The sequence below is a fragment of the Miniopterus schreibersii genome, assembly GCF_964146895.1.
Source record: "Miniopterus schreibersii genome assembly, chromosome: 15".
In the NCBI taxonomy this organism is placed as follows: domain Eukaryota; kingdom Metazoa; phylum Chordata; class Mammalia; order Chiroptera; family Miniopteridae; genus Miniopterus; species Miniopterus schreibersii.
Window position 1 is genome coordinate 50,669,954 of NC_138115.1, and position 18,826 is coordinate 50,688,779.

At 51.3% G+C, this 18,826-nt stretch overlaps 2 protein-coding genes across 8 annotated transcripts in view; one reads left to right on the forward strand and one right to left on the reverse strand.

The window, feature by feature from the left end:
• Nucleotides 1-295: 295 nt before the first annotated feature.
• On the reverse strand, nucleotides 296-16,985 carry MON1A (MON1 homolog A, secretory trafficking associated). Of its 4 annotated transcripts, XM_081159577.1 has the most exons (8): nucleotides 16,884-16,982; nucleotides 15,479-16,482; nucleotides 14,926-15,031; nucleotides 4,566-4,705; nucleotides 2,871-3,356; nucleotides 1,518-2,283; nucleotides 681-828; nucleotides 296-582 (listed from the first exon to the last, which is right to left on the reverse strand). In XM_081159577.1, the coding sequence occupies exons 4-8, from the start codon at nucleotides 4,690-4,692 to the stop codon at nucleotides 442-444; spliced, it is 1,668 nt and encodes a 555-aa protein (XP_081015703.1). In that variant the 5' UTR covers nucleotides 4,693-4,705; nucleotides 14,926-15,031; nucleotides 15,479-16,482; nucleotides 16,884-16,982; the 3' UTR covers nucleotides 296-441. The 4 variants fall into 4 exon arrangements, with proteins under 4 accessions (XP_081015703.1, XP_081015702.1, XP_081015704.1 ...); XM_081159576.1 differs by having other exon boundaries at nucleotides 15,479-16,982; XM_081159578.1 differs by lacking the exon at nucleotides 14,926-15,031 and having other exon boundaries at nucleotides 15,479-16,985.
• Nucleotides 16,986-17,112: 127 nt separating this feature from the next.
• Nucleotides 17,113-18,826, forward strand: part of RBM6 (RNA binding motif protein 6) — a 60,215-nt gene continuing 58,501 nt past the window's right edge. For all 4 annotated transcript variants that reach the window (XM_081160416.1, XM_081160418.1, XM_081160420.1 and 1 more), the window contains exon 1: nucleotides 17,113-17,305. The gene's annotated coding sequence lies outside the window, so the exon portion shown is untranslated. The remainder of the gene's footprint in view (nucleotides 17,306-18,826) is intronic.

The window sequence follows — 18,826 nt, forward strand, 5'->3', positions numbered from 1 at the left end:
TTGGGGAGGCATCAAGGGACTCAGACTGAGTATGGGGGTGGAGCTATGGGGGAAAAACCAGTGGGGTGCTAGAGAAACCTTTACATGTGGTAGGACTTCCGTTGAATGGAAACAGCTCAAGCCCAGGGTCCAACTCTGAGCTCACGTGGCCTGATGCCATGCGAGGGAGGAGGTCTAGGGGCCCAAGTATGCACGTGCCCGTGTGGGAAGCATAGCAGGGGCTAGGGAGGAGGACCCAGTGTCTGTATGTGAGTGAGGTGGGTGAGCAAAGGAACCAGTGACAGGGCCAGGCGAGTGTCTCCCCAAAGCACTTTAATGGACGCACCAACCCACCGTCCCTGCCTGCTGCCTGGGCAAGAGAGAGGGCCAGCCCCACCTGCAGGTTCCCGTGGCTTCCATGGCCCAGTGGGATTAGGAGGGCTGAGCCCACACACATTCTCATCAGTATGTGAGGGGCGTCAGGATAAAGAGGCGGTCTTCTTCCTTGCGGATCCAGCGCATTAGCTTATGGATGGCATCGACGGCAGACGCCTTGGTCCCCAGAGGGCTGTAGCACATGTAGAGCTCAAAGCCACCTGTCACCTGAAGGAGGGGGCACAGGGTGATCATCCAGATTAGATACCCCTCGTGGCCCCTGCCAGGACCCTGAGGAAGCCCAGCTCATCCCAGGACCTTCTTACCCAGGCCAGGAGGTTCTCGTTGGGGCCTGTGTAGTATATGGTCTTGAGCGGGCGGGAGGCATTGTGGGCTCGGCTGTGCAGGTACTGGTAGAGGCCCAGCAGCCGCTCTCGCTCCTCTTCACTGGAGTACGGGGCCTCAATCTCAGGGCTGGAGGTGGGGGTGGATTTGCAAAGGCATGGCTTTCATTGCCTTCCCTGGAGATCTAGAAACACCTATTCCTAGCTAGGGTGACTCTGCCATGTGTCTTAGGCTACAAATGCTCTCCCAGGACAAGGCATTGTCCCCCCAGCACAGAAGACTCCCCATGAAGAGCTGGGCCCACCCAGACTGGAGGCCTGTTCTCCCTCCACCAAGTTCATGGCATCTTTGGTGACCTTCCCTTAGAGAGGCCAATCTGAGTTTAGGTGTCCAAGACAGAGCAACAGGTCTGAAGTGGAAGGGAGGGGAGATGGGAACTCTCTGGACCCAAAAGGGGGGAAAAGGGAGACAGAGGCTGCCACATCTGGTCCCAGACCCTCTGTTGGAAGAGGGGAGAAGTTCCACATCCTGGGCTGGACCAAAGTGACCCCAGGGCAGGACCCTAGAGACATCTGTTCCAAATTCCTTCTCTGGGTGTATTGGGCATTTCCAGGCTGTCTGGGTAATAAAGTAGAGAGGTGTATGCCCGTGCAAAGTAGGGTGATAGGGAGTCTGGGTCCCTGTATCATAGTAACACGGACCCAGTCTCCGTCTGTTCCCAGAGGGGTCGTCAGCTTCAGCACCGCATCAGGGCTCAGGCCCAACCAGCCCCCCCAATCCCGTCTCCCTCAAGCAGTGTCCCCCAGGCCCTCCCTCACCTGGTGAAGAGTCCTGAGCTCTTTGACTTATAGAGGAAATGGCGCAGGTCGGGGATGCCCACTTGGGCAACACTGTAGTAGGGTGTGCGCAGTGCCTCCCGCAGCGCCGCGTGGGCCCCACGCTTCCGCAGGCGCTCCTGAAAGCGGCGGCGGCAGTCAGAGACCGCAAAGAAGTCCTCGCGGTCGGTGGAGACGAGCAGCAGGCACAGGTCGGTGTCCGGCTCCAGGTAAGAGATGTGCGCGTGGAAGAAGCCGGCGGCGTTGAACTTGGGCAGGCACACGGGTGTCCAGGCCTCGCCTTCGCGGAAGGACGAGGAGGAGCTGATGAGGTTGAAGAGCAGGTGCAGGTCGATGGGGTGCAGGAACTGGTCCTTGCGGCGCACGAGCGCCACCAGCTGGTTGCGCGCCAGCAGGATGGAGAAGACCAGGCTGCGCGCGCGCGCCTGCTGCAGGCTGGCGCTCACGGCGTCGCGCACGGCGGCCGCGAGGGGCAGGCAGCGCGCCGCCCCCATCAGGAAGCTGGGGTCTCGCGCCATGAGCTGCAGCAGGTTGTCGGTGATGCGCTCCGAGCCCGAGAGCAGGCGCCGCAGGTCGTAGTTCTGCTTCTGCTGGAAGATGTGGCTCAGCTGCGCGCCTGTGAGGAGGCTCAGGATCTGGTAGTAGATGTAGAGCAGCTCCTGCGTCAGTTCCTGCGCCGACTGCCGCGTGCGGGCCACTGCCACCAGCACCAGGGGGCTCCGGCGTACGAATACTACCTTGTAGCCGTCTGAGGGGGGGTGGGGGTGGGGGGATACCAGCTTCAGTCCCTCTCCAGGAAGCCCTCCAGGATGGCCTTACCCAGCTCTCTGGGAGCCCTGCCTCCTGGCAGCTGGTCGTCTTCCACATCCTCTACACCCTCCCTCAAAGCTCTGCACACAGTAGGGGCTTTCGGGATGATGAGAACAACAGCAGCTCACGGCCCCCTTTCCCTGAGGGATCGGGCCTGTCATTGCAACTTGCTTCACAGACTGGCACTGGCTGAAATGCGGGGAGCCCTTCAGAAAAATACATATTCTTGTCCTAAATGGCAAGAAGAGCTGGGTGGGGCTCAGGAACTGGGACTTTTCGGTCACCTCCCCAGGCTTCTCACCTCTCCAAGGACAAAACCCATTTCAGAGCCCCCTTTGGCCCTCACAACAGCCCTATGAGGCAGTCAGTGTTGCTATTCCCTGTTCAGGTGAAGACATGGGGCCAGTGAGTGGAGGGGCTGCCCTTGGTCACACAGCACATCCCATCCCTCTAGGCCCTGGGAGTCCAAAGCCTGCTGTGAATTAACCCTGGGGATCCCTTCCAATCCCGTGTCAGGCGGCTCACCTGCGTGGATGGAACGAATGGCATTCTTGTCAGCCTCCAGGAAGGACACCAGGGCCACCATGACACCCATGGTGCTGGAAAGCGCCTCCTCCGACCCGTAGCGGGAGTACACAGGCTTCCCCGCCTCGCTCAGCACAAAGATATGCTTCTGGTGCAGTCGCCAGGCCTCAGCGGCCTCCTCCTCCTCCCCCTCGCCCGTGCCCTCCCTGGGGGGCTCTGTGGCTGGTCTCCCAGATGCCCCTGGGGGCTCCACCCAGTCCTCAGAGCTTCCTGGCAGCATCTCTTCCTGGAGGTCTCGTGCCACACCTGTCAGCTGGGTGCTCAGCTCACTGAAGTCCTGGCTGATCTGGCGCATGTCTGCAGGCAGTGGTGGTGGACCCCCAGCACCCTCCGTGGGGCTCTCCCCCGGAGCTGCCCCATCCTCTGATTCAGTCAGGTCCTCGTAGGAACGGGCATGGACGAACATGGCACCCTCCTGCCCAGCACCTGTCAGCCAAAAGCACTGGTGCTTAGAGTAGTAGCCGCTGGCAGACCACCTCACCAGCAAGGTGTATCTCCTCGACTCTAGCTTGACTGCCTGTCTCTATGAGGCACATCACTCTTCCTCCAGCTACTGTCTGCCTGCAATTTACAGGCCGCCAGGCTCCTCCTGTCGCCCTGGGAGTAAGACCCAAGCCCCTCATGGCTATGGGGGCAGCTGGTATCTATCTGCCTGCCTCTCTCACGCTTATCTCGCAGCCCTTGTCCATCCCAATCCCACTGGCCTTTGTCCGTCTGCTCTTTGGACACCCTCAACACCCCCCACCTACCTCAGGCTTCTGCACCTGCTGTTCCCTCTGCCCGGAAGGCACTCCCACCTCCCCGCAGGTCTTGCTCTTTGTCAGCTCCCAGCAAAGATGTTAGTTGCCTCCTTACCTGACCTCCAACCCCAGGCGCTTTATATCTCCCTCCTGAATTTCTCTTGCAACACTTATCAGTTACTGTCCTTCTCCCTGTGATGGGGTCCCTCCCAAGAGCAGGAATCTGGATGTTCACTGCTGTGTGCCCAGTACCTCGCCTGCACCTGGAATTCCTCCTGTGCCCACTGAATCTCTCCCTGGGAGAAGATTCCCTGACTGCTCAGGCCGTAGCTCCTAATCCACTCCACTGCAATGGCCCATTACCCTGTGACTCCCCCAGGGGCCATGTCAGTCTTCCTCTACTGATTTTTTTTTTTTTTTACAGAACAGCTCAACAGGTATATTTCAGGTCTCTATTATGAGTTCAGCATTGGGGGGGACACAACTACCCTGTGCTCAAAGAGCTCACAATCTGTGGACAAGAGAGATGGTCAATCCAGACATAAAAAATAAAACTACAGAATAACTAGTGTTCTGTACAGATCATGGTCAGAGCAGGCCTAATTTGTGAGGAGGTGATATTTACGCTGAGAGCTGAGCAGGGAGGAGCCACGCGGGTACACTGTAGACACAGGGAATAGGAGGAGAGCCCAGGCTGGCAACGAGTGGCCCAACGCAAAGTGCAGAGGAAAGAGGGGAGCAGACCGAGCTCGGTTCCCTGCAGTACCCCCAGTATCTGACAAATACCCAGTGAACAGCGGAACACATACATGAGTGAGTGGGAGGGAAAGAGGGTTGGGAATCCCAAGAATCTGGAGTCTGCTCTAGCAGTCAGCAGCGCACGCCCTGCCCGTACCTGGCTCCATTCCCTGGGCCAGTCCCGGTGTGGGGCTCTCGGCTCTCTCCACACTCTGCCCATCAGAAGGAGCCAATGTGCCATCAGGGCCTTCGCTGCTGCTCTTCCTCTGCATGTCAGCAGCCATCCCTTGGGCTCTCCTGTGGGGCAAACAAAGGCATCATCCAGAGGAAGGGGGAAGGTGCTGTTGGCAAGAAACACTGGCATAATTAACAGTGGTTAAGTGTCCCTCACCAGACCCAGCTAACTCAAACCTCTGGGGAACAGGTTCCAAGTATTCCCCTCTAAACACTGAAGTACGGCCCGGCCGGCATGGCTCAGTGGTTGAGCATCGACCTACGATCCAAGAGATCACAGTTCAATTCCTGGTCAGGGCACATGCCCGGGTTGTGGGCTCGTTCTCTCTCTCTTAAATCAATAAAAACATATTTTTTAAAAATGAAGTATGTTGTTCTTTTCCTGATAACAAAAGGAAGAATTCATGGTATCTATTCATTGTAGAAAACTTGGAAAAGTACAAAGAAGTGTAAAGAAAATATGTCATATTTCCACCATGCAGGATCTTTCACTATTCACATTTTAGTGTATTTCCTTCTAGTCTTTTTAAAAAATGTATATAAAACTGTAAATTATTTTTACAAACTGATAGCAGCTAATACTTATTGAATGCTAAGGTAGCCTGCTAAGAAGTTGATGTGGATTAAGTTATCCACTCCTGATCACTGCTCTCTGAGGCAGGTGCTCCTACCAGGTAGCTCTATAGATGAAGGAACTAGACTGGGAGAGTTTAAGCATCTGGTTCAATGTCACTGCAGGAAGGAGGCACTGGAGCTGGGAATTGAAACAGTTCTCTATCCTGATATCTTTCACTGCACATCCTACCAGGAACATTTTTCCATTCAAAACTGAGTTGAGCAATAGTTCTTTTTGGATATCTAGGCACTTGCAAAAAAGAAGTGAGGCAGAGGAAACAGGCTAGTCTTCAGGCTGGAGCCTGGCTTTTCTCAGAGTACACTTTTGTAACTTTTGAATTTGGCACCAGGGCTTGCCTTACTGATTACAAACAACTTTCGACAATTTCTATTACCGGCCCCAATCTCTTTTTTGACTTTTAGAAGCACACACATTTACTTGGATGTCTTACAGGATCAGGATCTCAAAGTCCTATGTCCAAAACTGAATTCCTGGTAATCCCCTTAAGAAGGTGTTCTGCCCAGAGTTTTCTCTATCTCGGTGAAAGACAATGTCAGCTTTTCAGTTGTTCAGTGAAAAATCCTGGCGTCATCCCTTCTGTCTCTCTTTTCCCCAACCTCATATACCAAACCACCAGCAAATCCTATTGGCTGTACTCCAGGATACAGGCACACCCAGCCAAATGTCTCTCTAGTTAATATTTGCCCACAGAATGGTTTCTAATGCCTAACCCTGGTAGCCAGCCTTTATTTGGTCCCCAGTGAGCCTCAACTCCTAGTATCCATGCCTTTGTGCACCCCCCGTCACACTGAGCCGGGCTGATCCATATAACCAGTAGGCTAATGTGAAAATGACACATGACTTCTGAGGCTAGGTCATAAAAGACATTGTGGCTTCTGCCTTGTTCTCTTAGATCACTCTCTCTAGGTGGTGCCATCAGCCATGTTGTGAGGACACAAGCAGCCCTACAGAGAAACTCACCGCAAGAAACTGAGACCTGCAAACAGCCCGTACCAATGTGCCAGTCATGTGAGTAAGCAATCTTGGAAGCAAATCATCTCATCCCAGTCACGCCTTCTGATGACTACAGCCTCATGAGACCCTGAGTCTGAACCATTCAGCTCAGCTGCTCCCAAATTCCTGACCCACAGGAATTGTATTAGAGGATACATATTTATTGTTGTTTTAAGCTGCTGAGTTTTGGGATAATTTGTTACGCAGCAATAGATGACTAATACAACAAATAGGTATTGATTCAGCTTCTGTTTATATAGAAAAAAGTATATTTACAGCATCAAAATTCTATCTGCATTTTAAACAAAGTATGTACACTTAAGGCCTCAAATTACATTCCAAACAGAACTGATGCAAGATCACTGAGTGCCAACAAAAGGAGCTTACTTGCATCATGTCTGTTGCAGGTACTGAAAGAGGTCATGAAACTGGATCAAAGCAACAGATGTTGCCAGGTGATCAGGAGGAAACATTTTAAGCATTTTATATCCTAACATTCTAATATATTGGGCATATATCAGGCATATATTCCCCTGTGTTTTACTGCCATTTAAGAAAATTGCGGATCTGGGGATGAGGAGGGAAGTGTTACACTTTTTTCCCACTTAAAATAATGGAAAACTGCCTGGGCCAGTGTGGCCCAGTTGGTTGAGTATCATTCCGTGCATCGCAAGGTTGCTGTTTCAATTCCTGCTCAGGGCACATACCCAGGCTATGGGTTCGATCCCCGGTCCCCAGTAGGGGTGTATGCAGGAGGCAACCGATTACTGTTTCTCTCTCTCTCTCTCTCTAAAAAAATCAATAAAAACATTTAAAAAATAAATAAAATAATGGGAAACAGATACTAAATTATTGATTCCAGATACAATGCCCAACTTTTGTGGAATGGATTACTGATGCTAAGTGAGAAATGTCCAAATCAAGAATCTGACTACTTCTCATCACCTCCGCCACTAATACAATGGTCCAAGCCACTGCTATCTCTGTTGCAACCGTCTTCCAGCCAATCTCCTCACTTCTGCCCTTGCCCCTCCGGTCTGTCCTTCTCACAGCGCTCAAAGCGATCCTCGTGAAACAGAAGGCAGGTCATGTAATTCCTTTGCTCATGACTCAGTGAGGGTTCCACCTCGCTCAGTGAGAAAGCCGGTTTCCTTACAGTGCTGTGCACTCTATCCATCCTCCAGACCATTACTTCTTTGCCCTCCTCTCCTGCCCCTTTCCCCCACTCGTTTTCTTATGGGCCCAGCCACACTGACCTCATGGCTTTCCTTAAGTATAGTGTAAAATTATATACCCCTTCACTTCCACATCTCCTGCTTTTCCCCTTACCCCGACCTCACCTGTTCCACTGCCTGGGCTAATGCCTGCATGACTCTCACTTCCTTCAGCTTGCTGCTCATGTGTGACCTTATCGGAGAGGCTTTCCTGCAATATCCTTCATTCTTACCCCCTTGCCCTGCTTTATTCTTCTACATTGAAGGTCCCCCTGGGACCTGCCACAGATTTCAGAATGTCAGCGCCACACTCAGGAGTTTAATTAATGTTTGCCAGATAAGTAACTTTGGAGGGGAGAAGGTGAGAGGACACCCAGCTACAATGTAGCCTCTGGAGATCCTGCCTGTAGGGAAGACTTGTCCTTGCTAGTAGTCAAGTGTTCAGGAACAATGTCTCTGGAAAGGGACCTGGATTAACCTGGTTTGGTTTTATAAATCTGTTTTCTCATCTATAAAACGGGGACAGTGATAGTATAGATTCCTTGGGTTGTGGAGGGTTAAATAAGATAATCCATGTAATCTGGTTACCCTGGCGCAGAGTAGGCGCTGTGCACTCAGCTGCTGCTTCACACATCATGATTATTCCCACTTAGCATTCAGACCATGTGTAGCTGTGCTTATACACGGATCCATCCAGAGGACTCTGCCATGTAAATAGGTCTTTTGAGAATCTGCTCGGGAAAATGTGCTTCTGTGAAGCCAGGTGGGCTCTGGCCTAAAGTGATTCACCTGTGATATTGGGCCAAAGAGCTGTCTATGGGACTAGGGCTGGGAGTTCCTCCAGGCTAACTGCCTATTCATTCATGGGCCCTGGATTTGCAAGAACAGACCAGTTCTCTGCTGCCCCTGGAAGTCTCTCCCAAGTTGAACCTCTTGGTCTATCACATGTTCCTGCTCTGTGGCCTCGCACCTCTGGCTCAAAGACCCAAACAAGGTCTACAGCAGCATACCCAATGTCCCAGGGGGCCACTACCCACTGATCTCTTGTGGGCCTCAGGTGACTGAGTCAAGCCTGGCTGAGTGGTACCTGAGTAGAGTGGGGGCAGGGTCAGCTGGCCAGGGCTAGTGGATGCCCCCTTCACCACAGTTCCCCTGCCACCTGAGATCATGCAACATCTCAGCATCTCCAAGACCAATCTAGGGAATCCAGCCAGAAGCCCTGATGAAGCAAACAGTTCTCTGGACACTTACCCTGGAAACCAGGCAGGGAGCAAAACCCACCCCAACACCACTGGACTCATAACCTGGATAGCTGAAGCTCCTGCGAGGCTGGGCCTGAGCAGTTAAGCAAGAGAGGTCTCTTGGAACCAGTCCCAGATGCTCCCTTGGGGCCCCTCCTCAGGGAGCTTCTCAAGAAGCCCCTAGGGCTTGCTACTTTGCCTGAAAGTGCTCTGCTGACAGGAGCAATGCCACCAGAGAGGCTGACTCAATCAGCCCTTCTAGTGTGACTCCCTCCCTCAGGTGCCCGCCCAGAAGGGAAGAGGACCTTGCACAAGCCCCTCCCTACTGGCTCCCTCTTCCTGCTTAGATAGTGTTCCATCCAGCCTTGACCCTTTGAGGAGTGGCCTCCCGGGAGGGTGGTGCCGGGATAGGTGGGTGGGAGGCAGACAGGGCTCAGGTGAGGCTGTGCAGTAGGTGCTTCAGCAGGATGCCTACTCCATGCTGAGAGCATGGCCTGGAACTAGTCACGGCCGGTAGCCACTCCTCTCTCTGACAAAGGCTGTTCACCCTCCCCTAGCAAACTCCATCCCAGAAAGGGTGGCTCACCCAATACGTGAGCCAGAGCACCCTTGTGGGCCAAGTCCCGAGCCCCAAGGCAGCGGCCCCGCTCAGCCCACAGTCACCTTCGCGGATCTTGGAGAGGACTCTGCTGGCGGAAGGTGTGCATTGGGGGGCAGGTCCTACCTGGCCACTGCCCCCTACAGGACTTCGCCCTCCCAGCCAAAGGATGGGTTCCAGGCCTCGCCTTTTGTATTCCCCAGCTGGGGGGGCCAACCGGCTAAGGCACCCCGGAGAGAACCAGTCCTCCCACCGCAGAAGGCAGCGCAGAGGGCAGGACCCCTCCCCCCACCTCCGCCTTCAAGCCCCTCCCTCCAAGGATGACAGCTCTCCAGTCTCCCGGCGCCCCCAGGCCACGTGGGTGGGGAGTCGGACTCACCGGTTTCTCCGGGGGACCCAGGACGCGCAGAGATTGCGGGTCACTGCCCTCCGCCGGGCCCCCGGGAGGGCACGGGTACCCGGCCGCGCCCGGGCTCAGAGCGCAGGTTCGCGGGGCCACGGCACCGCGTGGACACAGGCATGGCCACAGCGCGGACCACCGCCCCCTCCCACCGCCCCCGCCCGGCCGCGAGCCCAGGAAGACCGCCCGGCCCGCCTCTCCGGGCAGAGGCCCCGCTCCAGCCGCCCGGCCCGACCCGGCCCGCCCCGCGCTGCATTGTGGGAAATGTAGTCCGCGGAGCGCGGCCGCCGTGGGGGCGGGGCGGGGGCGCAGGGGGCCCGGGCGGGGCGTCGGGTCCCGAGAGAACCCCCCGCGGGGCTTCATCTGGGCCCCGCTGCCCCACCCCGCACCTTTGCCTCCCGCGCCCTGGCCCGGCCCGGCCCAGCGCCTCCGCCAAGCCCCGAGCCCGAGCGGACCAGAGACCCAGACACCCCGGGCCCTGCGCCCCGCACAGCGGGAGGTTTATTTCAAGGGAGAGAGAGAGGCGTCGGCGGCGTTTCCTTCACGGACTGCGGAAGGGCCGTTCAAGTTTGGGGAGCTTTATAAATGTCATTAGTGGGTCCGCCGCACTAGCTGTAGAGGATCTAACCACATCAGTTGTTGCTAAAAACAAACATCCTTTTAGCCACGTTTTAATAGAACAGTGTGAGGCTCTAGAACAGTAATTCTCAAATCTGCACACGGAATGACCTGGGGAACTAAGAAAAAAACAAAAAAAAACACTAATGCCTGGCCCTGACCCAGTAGCTCAGTTGCTTAGCTCATCTCTGGATTAACACACACACACACACACACACACACACACACGGAGGGTGCAGGTTCAATCCCTGGTCAGGGCACACACAAGGATCAACCAATGAGTACATAAACAGTGGAACAGATCAATGTCCCCCCCCCCCTTTCACAATAAATAATTTAAAAAAACCCAAACCCACAAAACATTAATGCCTGGACACCGTCCCCAGAAAATTTGATTTAATTGGATTGGGATGGTACTCAAGTAACAGTATCTTTTTATTATTATTTTGTTGTTGTTAATCCTCACCTGAGGATATTATTTCCGTTGATTTTTAGAGAAAGTGGAAGGCAGAGAGGGAGGGGGAGAGAGTGACACATCAATTGGTTGCCTCCCACACCGCACCCTGACTGGATTGAACCTGCCACCAGGTACGTACGTCCCCTTGACCAGGAATCAAACCCACGACCCTTTGGTGTCCAGGCTGACATTCTATCCACCGATGCATGCCGGCCAGGGCAACGGTATCTTTTTAAAAGCTTCTCAAGTCCCCCCGCCGGGCGTGGCTCAGCGGTTGAGCCTCGACCTAGGATCCACACAATCGGGGTTCGATTCCCAGTCATGGCACATGCCCTAGTTGTGGGCTTGATCAATGACTCTCTCATCATTTTTGTTTCTATCTCTCTCTCTCCCTCTTCTTTCCTCTCTCTGAAATCAATAAAGATATGTTTTTAAAAAATAAATTAATTAAATAAAAGCTTCCCAAGTCAGGCTGGGGTGGCTCAGCACTTGAGCATCCATCCACATATGATCCAGGAGATGGAGGTCAATTCTTGGTCAGGGCACATGCCCGGGTTGCAGGCTCAACCCCCAGTAGGGGGCGTGCATGAGGCAGCTGATCAATGACTCTCTCATCACTGATGTTTCTATTTATCTCTCCCTCTCCCTTCCTCTCTCTGAAATCAATAAAAAAATATATTTTTAAAGTAATAAAATGGCCTGGCAGGCGTGGCTCAGTGGTTGAGCATCAGCCTAGGAACCAGGAGATCACAGTTCGATTCCTGGTCAGGGCACATGCACGGGTTGAAGGCTCAATCCCCATCTGGGGGCGTGCAGGAGGCAGCAGATCAGTGAGGACTCTCTCATCATTGATGTTTCTGTCTTTCTCTCTCCCTTCCTCTCTGAAATCAATAAAGATATTTTTTAAAAAGTAATAAAATAGCCCAGCTGGCATGGCTCAGTGGTTGAGAGTCGACCTATGATCCAGGAGATCTTGTTACAATTCCCAATCAGGGCACATGCCCGGGTTGCCGGCTCGATCCCCAGTAGGGGGCGTGCAGAAGGCAGCTGATCGATGACTCTCTCATCACTGATGTTTCTATCTCTCTTTTCCTCTCCCTCTTTCTGAAATCAATAAAGACATATTTTAAAAATAATAATAATAAAATAAATAAAAGCTTCCCAGGTGATTTGCCAGGGCAAGGAATCACTGCTACAGAATTTGCAATTTTCTAGATGCAAAGCAATAAAAACAGAAAAACAGAAAGCTTCCCAAACAATTTTATTTTGGGGGAACAGTTGAAAGATGTACAATTAGGGATTAACAATAATACTGCTCATGTTTTCTCTGAAGCAATTAAATCACTTTATAGCCTTGTGGTCAATTCACCAAGTGGTTCTGAGATGGAAGAAAAGTCTGAAATCACTCCTTTGATTTTCCTTGCTGTTGCAAGCACCCCAATGCAGTGTTCTGCCCCTGGGTTTTTCTCCTGGTGTCAGATGGATGCCACTTGGCACCTACCTCTACAACACTGGCCTGTGATGACATGGTGACAAAGCTGTGGCCTTTTACCAGAGATGGCTTTGCACAGGGCTATTAGACCCTTGCACATAATTCAAGGGAAGCTCTCTTCTCACTTTTAGGTAAGAACATGTGAGAAAATGCCCAATTCCTTAACTATTCCCCTGCAAAGGAGATAGGAGGAGGGAGGAAGAGCCTCTCCGGGTCTCCACAGATCATTATTTTCTCTCCTCACTAGCTCAGGTGTCCAGGCTCCCTCCCTTAGAGTAAATGTCACTTGTATAGGTTTGCTCTCATTAATCCTGCCATATATTACATTATAAGAGTGTAAGCCATAAAGATCCCACATTCTCTGGTTGGTACAGAAATATCCTGGCTATAGTCCATTAACCAAAAATTGTACCCTATAGAATTGATCTCCATAGAAGACAAATTTAAACTTTTCTAACATACCTAATCAGTCTCCTTGACAGTCTCCACGTTGACCTCAGCATTTCCTCGAGTCTCATTCTTTTTTTTCTTTTTTAAAAAATATATCTTTATTGATTTCAGAGAGAGGAAGGGAGAGGGAGTGAAAGAGAGAAACATCAATGATGAGAGTCATTGCTTGGCTGCCTCCTGCACACCCCCTGCTGGGAATCGAGCCCACAACCCGGGCATGCGCCCTGACTGGGAATTGAATCTAGATCTCCCAGACCACAGGGTGATGCTCAACCGCTGAGCCACGCTGGCCAGGCTCGAGTCTCATTCTTGCTTTCAAGCATATCACCTCCACTAGAAAGCACCACTGTCACTTAGAAGCATTGCACCTACTTAGCAAGTAGCCATACATATACCCTATGTGCTTCTGGCTAAGACTTATGCCTAGGACACTCTCACAGAGCTGCTGATATAAGAAACGTCCAACCCTGTAGAGAATTTCTATGAGTTTGAGCCCAAACAGATGACAACTGCCAGGAAGCAAGATCTCAAATGCTCCAGAGAATGACAGTTTTGCGGTTTCATTTATGCATTTTGGAATTAGGGAGAGAAAGTAAGGAAGATTACGTGGAGGTGGGAGAAAGCAAGGCAGGGACTGTATTTCAGGATAGTTAGTGTATGTGCTCTCTTGAGAGTGGTTAAGGCTTATTTCAAAGGTATGTTAACCTAGATGCACAAAAGCAATGGACAGAGTTCGCCTAAGACAAAGACAAACCTTTTACTAAAAAAAATTATATGCCTTAGGTGTGACTACCCACCACGACATGCCTGGTTAGGAATTTATGATTAGATCACCCTGTGAGGTTACTTTCCACAGAACCCCTTTTTCATCCATAGAGCAAACCATTGTGGCTACTTTAAAACATTTTAAGGGTGTTATTTAAAATTTCATTTTAGGCCCTGGCCGGGTAGCTCAGTTGGTTAGAGCATTGTCCCAGTATGCAAAGGTTGCGGGTTTGATCCCTGGTCAGGGCACATATAAGAATCAGCTAATGAATGCATAAATAAGTGGAACAACAAATCATTGTTTCTCTCCCTCCCTTTCTTCCTTCCTCTCTCTCTAAAATCAATCAACCAATTAAAAAAAACTTCAATTTAATCCACCTATTGAATTATATTTGAATATTGAGACAACCCCTTCCTTTACTTTTTGCTGATAGGATTACCAAGAAATAACTCTTCGTCTTTGGAGTAATCATATATGTCAGCCCCATGATGGCAGTGCTGCCCTGCATGGTCCTGCTGCAAACTTTGGGCTTTGCCACAAACAACATTACATGCTACCCTGTGCCTTCTGTTGTCCTCCAGGTTTGGGGCTCCTCGAAACCTTAGCTTTCTCTTTTGTAGGCCCGTAATTTTCATGGACCAGTATGTCACCTCCACAAACCTCCTGTTCTTCCCCGTATTTCTTTTCTTTCCTTGCCTTATTGGACATTTCTGAACCTAAGGTGCTGCCAAGAGGTTGTGGTTAAAGTGAAATGACCTGATTGTATCCTGAGGCTTGGATCAGTCCACAGCCCTGTTGCTATCTTGCTTGTGTGACTGAGGGCCAAATCCTTTAACGACTCTTTCAGTATCTTTAGCAGTTTCCCCTCACACAAATACAAGTAGCTACGTGGAGTATTCAGATAATAACAGTCAGTCCTTCCCTAGAAATTTTGAAGAGGTTTTCCTTCCTGCCTTTATTACTTTGCAACTCTTGGTAAGGCAGCTGGTTTTCTTGCTCTCCTGAAAAATTTCACCTGTGGTCTTTTCTCATCTCTCTCTCTCCTAGTTATTGTCTCTCATTTTAACATTTGATCAAATCCCTACTTACAACGCTTAAGAGTCATGACCCCGAGTGAGACTGAGACAACAAGAAACAACAGGAAGGATAATGTCTTTCTCTTAGATCAAGACGTAGGGGCTGAGAGAGAGCCCACCTACCTGATTGGACCCTGTACTCCCCATTCCAAGTGAGGACACTGCTTTGGGTAAGCCCTTTTAAATAGCTCATACTTCCTGATCTTAGGCAGTAAATACGACCTTATAGGTACTATGGGCCCATGTAATTAAAAAAAATTTCCATCCCTAGCCAGTTTTGCTCAGTGGTTAGAGCATTGGTCTGAAGGGTACCGGGTTCAATTCTGACCAAGGGCACATACCTCGGTTGCAGGCTCAATCCCCGGCGCTGGTCCGGGCACGTGCAGGAGACAATCAATTGATGTGTCTCTCTCACATTGACTTTTCTTTCTCTCTCCCCCTTCCACTCTGAAAAGCAATGGAAAAAACATCCTCAGGTGAGGATTTTTAAAAAAATGAATTCCAGAGGCTTCCTCTGAGAACGCTCAATAATTACCTTAATGAAAAGGGGAAAGTATTCAGTAGCATGAGCCTTATAGTGGCACAGACCTGGGTCGGAATCCCCACACCCTCTACTTTCCTGCTACCGGCAAATCAGTCTTTCTGGGCTTGGGTTTCCTTAACTATAAAAGGGCGTATCATATGGTTATTGTGAAGATTATATGACATAACGAAACACTAGCACAATGCCAGGCATACAGTGTGATAAATGGTAGCAATTATCATTACCCAAGGACATTGGGCAGAGGCAAGAAAAATTAGTTCCTTAACACGGTCAGAGGATAAAGTACTATCTGATAATGGAGCAATGCATCAATAATGGCCCAGTTTGGGAAGCAAAGTCAAAGTACTCACAGTTCTTTGTAAATGTTCCTCCTCTTCTCTGGAACCTCTTTAGTGCTGGTGAGCCCCTGGCCTCAGGGCTGGAACTCGGATCTATCTATATATACTCGCTCCCTAGTTCCTTTGGCCTTCTCACCCAAGCCCAAGACTTCAGATACCAGCACTAGAGATATGCTGATACCTCCAAGGTTTGCATCTCTAACTGACCTTTACCCTGAACTCCAGACTGATGTATCCAACTGCCAACTGCAGGTCTCATTTGTCTACTAGGCATAGAAAACTTAACCTACCCCTAACTGAGCTCCAGCTCTTTCTACCAAAACTGCTCCTCCCGCATTCTCCCCTCTCTTCCCTTATCCTAGTCGTCTTCTGTTTCCACTGTGACCACACAAGTACCAGTACCATCCTTTTGTGGTTGTATTACTGCAAGTCTCCTAACCGGATTCCCTGCTTCTGACTTTCCTACCTTCAGTCTATTCTCCACACAGCAGCCAGAGGGGTCCTATTATCATGGAAGGCAAGTCATAGTATTCTATTTAGAGCCCTCCAGCAGCTTTCCATCTCCCTCCTTACAGAAACCAAACTCATTTCAGCAGAGACTGTGTATCTTGTTTAATTTGTTGTCTCTCCACTAACTGCCCCCATCTCCATCTCCACTAGGTGAGAGATTTTTATCAGCTTTTTTGCCTGTATCTCCAGCACCTGGTACAGTGCTTGGCACACATCAGGTACTCTATACAATTCTTAAATGAAGAATTGACTTCGAGACAAGATGCCTGAAAAGTGGGAACATAACTTTAAAGACTACTTAACTCAACAACTTCCTTTCTCTACAGATAAGGCTTGCTTTATTTTAGAATGCTTTATAGGTTTTTCTTGCAGCAGACTTCTTTCATCCCATGATATTGAATTTAAGCTATAAAATCAGGTTTCCTTCCCTGAGGGTGCACTGGCAGGGACACCAGGTGGCTGGAATCGGCAAGCGTTTCAACAGCGTAGATGATCCATCTGGAAGCCTGGATTTCGAAGAACAACCCATTTGAAGAACATGAGCTAAAGCTGTGATGGCCTCTTTTCCACTACATGGCTGATTAGCAGATAGCTTCGTTCCTCTGTGACCTCGCACATGTCACCCTAAGCCAGATTTATTCCCTGCCAACTAGCAAGGCCCTGTGGAAGCTGGGGAGATCTTCCTTCAGAAGTAAGGCTTCTGAACTTTTAACACGGTTAACGTAGCCTGGTATTTTTGAGCTGGGGATGCCTAACCTGGAAACCTATCGGAAGGAAATGGGGTTGAACCTCCGTGATCACCGCTTCTCTAACTCAAGTCCTCCTTCTCTCGCGTCGATTCTCGGTCTCGGGCGCCCTTTCATTTCCTTCGCAATAACAGACCATAAGACAGCCCCGAGCTACGTACTCCGGAGTCGTAGCCACGCTCCCGGCCGGCGGCAAACCTCGCGAGCCGGAGGACTAGCGGCCACAGACCAGCAGCCAAACCACAACACCCCCGCCCCCCTCCGCGGGGCCGCCGCACGGAGGCGGGAAAGCGTGCCCTCCTATTGGACGCCGACGAGCAGCGTGCCCTTACGCCCCGCCCCGCCCCGCCCCGCCGGGCACGCCTTCCCCGCCCCCCCCCACGCGCGGGGCACGGCGGGAGTGGAGTCGGCGTGACCGGCCGCTATACTCCATATCCCGGCGGGCCGAGCGCTGAAGGCGGCGGCGCGGCGCCTTTGTGGAGGCAGCGGCCCGGCGCGGAGGAAGTTCCGGTCTCCGCGACACTGGGTCGGCGGCCGCGGCTGAGGATTAGGAGGAGCGGGCCGTGGAGGCCGCGCTGCCTCGGTAAGGGCCTGAGGCGGTGGGGAGGCAGGGGCGGCGTGCTGGAGCCTGCGGGGAGGAAGCGGGCCCGTCAGGCCGCCCTGGACGTCGAGGGCCCGCGCGGCCTGGAAGCTGCGGCTTCGGTGTCGCGGGGCGGCCGCGACTTCGCTCGGGAAGCAGGGAGCCCAGGGCTGGTGTGGTGTGGTGAGGGAGGCGCCGCCCACGGGAGGAACGCCCCGGAACGGTCGCGGGCCAGGGGCTGGCCCCGGCCGGGCGGTAGAATTACCGGTCTAGCCTCGGGGCGGCTGGCTTGCGGGGTCGGGGACTGGCGCGTGGTTGCGGTTCGGTGCTCCTAGTCTGCGGAGCCGCAGGAGGGCCCCGTGTTCCTTCTTGTTCTCTGCTTTTGCTGGAATCGGATTCAGTTCTGAGGCATCGCTCGAGAGGGGCTCTTCTGTGCCTCCTCGCACGGAGCCTCGCCCTCAGACCTGCACAGGCGACACGAGTGGGCTCGGCGGGAGCCCAGGGCGCGAGAGCTCGGATCCCGGCATCCTGGGCAGTAGAACCTGCAGGCGGGGGAGTGGTCTGGTGGGTTCTGCGCCCGTTGGGCGAACGTGAGAGGAGCGGGATTTTTTCCTCCTATTCACTCTTTAGATTCCTTTTGGCGTTGCAAATCGGTTTTTTCTTTTAACTTTAGAATTTATGTTTTGCTACTGTGTTCGACTCTGACTGCATTTTTAAAATAGAAAGGGCCTTGGTTCGTAGGGAACATAAACTGTAAGGGTAATCGTGTTTTTTGCATATTCCAGGTTTTTGCTTTGTGAAGGTCAGTTGCTGGATTTAAGTGAAGGAGTTCAGTAGACTGATGCGCCTGGTCACCTGGTTCATTTTCTGAACTCTGGATTGTGCCCTAGGTTTGTTAGTTTTCATCCTGTTGAGTAATGCCACCAGTGTGAATGGTTTAATGTCAACATCAGCAAACTTGTGAGGACTGTAGGGAGAGGTCTCAAGAACTGGTGAGTGATGGTAGGACTGGCAGGGTCTATAGTAACTAATGGTATGTTACCATTTCGGGGAAACACAAAAGTTGAACCTGAACTTTATCTCATTAATTGGCACCTAACCTATAGGATAAGTACTCCGTCTCTATTTCTAGACATCTACAGCATCCTTCTTTACAGAATTCTGCTACGGTTTTTGTTGCCTTTTGTATGCTAGGTTCTTGTAGCCTTTCAGAGAACTGTCAAGGAGGGAGGTTACTAAATGAACTCTGTCTTACTGCATATACTTGGGGGCAAGGTTATACTCTTCTACCAATGTTTATTGTATGTACTGTTGTTAATAATTTAGTTCAGAGTTATATTAAGATTAAAACTATTGCAAAGTTTTGAAATTTTAAAGATCGTAAATCATTTCTTTGACTCTTTTAGCTATATACCACATGCTTATAATTAATTTTTTTTAAAAATATGTATATCTTTATTGATTTCAGAGAGAGGAAGCGGGAAGAGAGAGAGAAACATTAATGATGAGAGAGTCATTGATGGG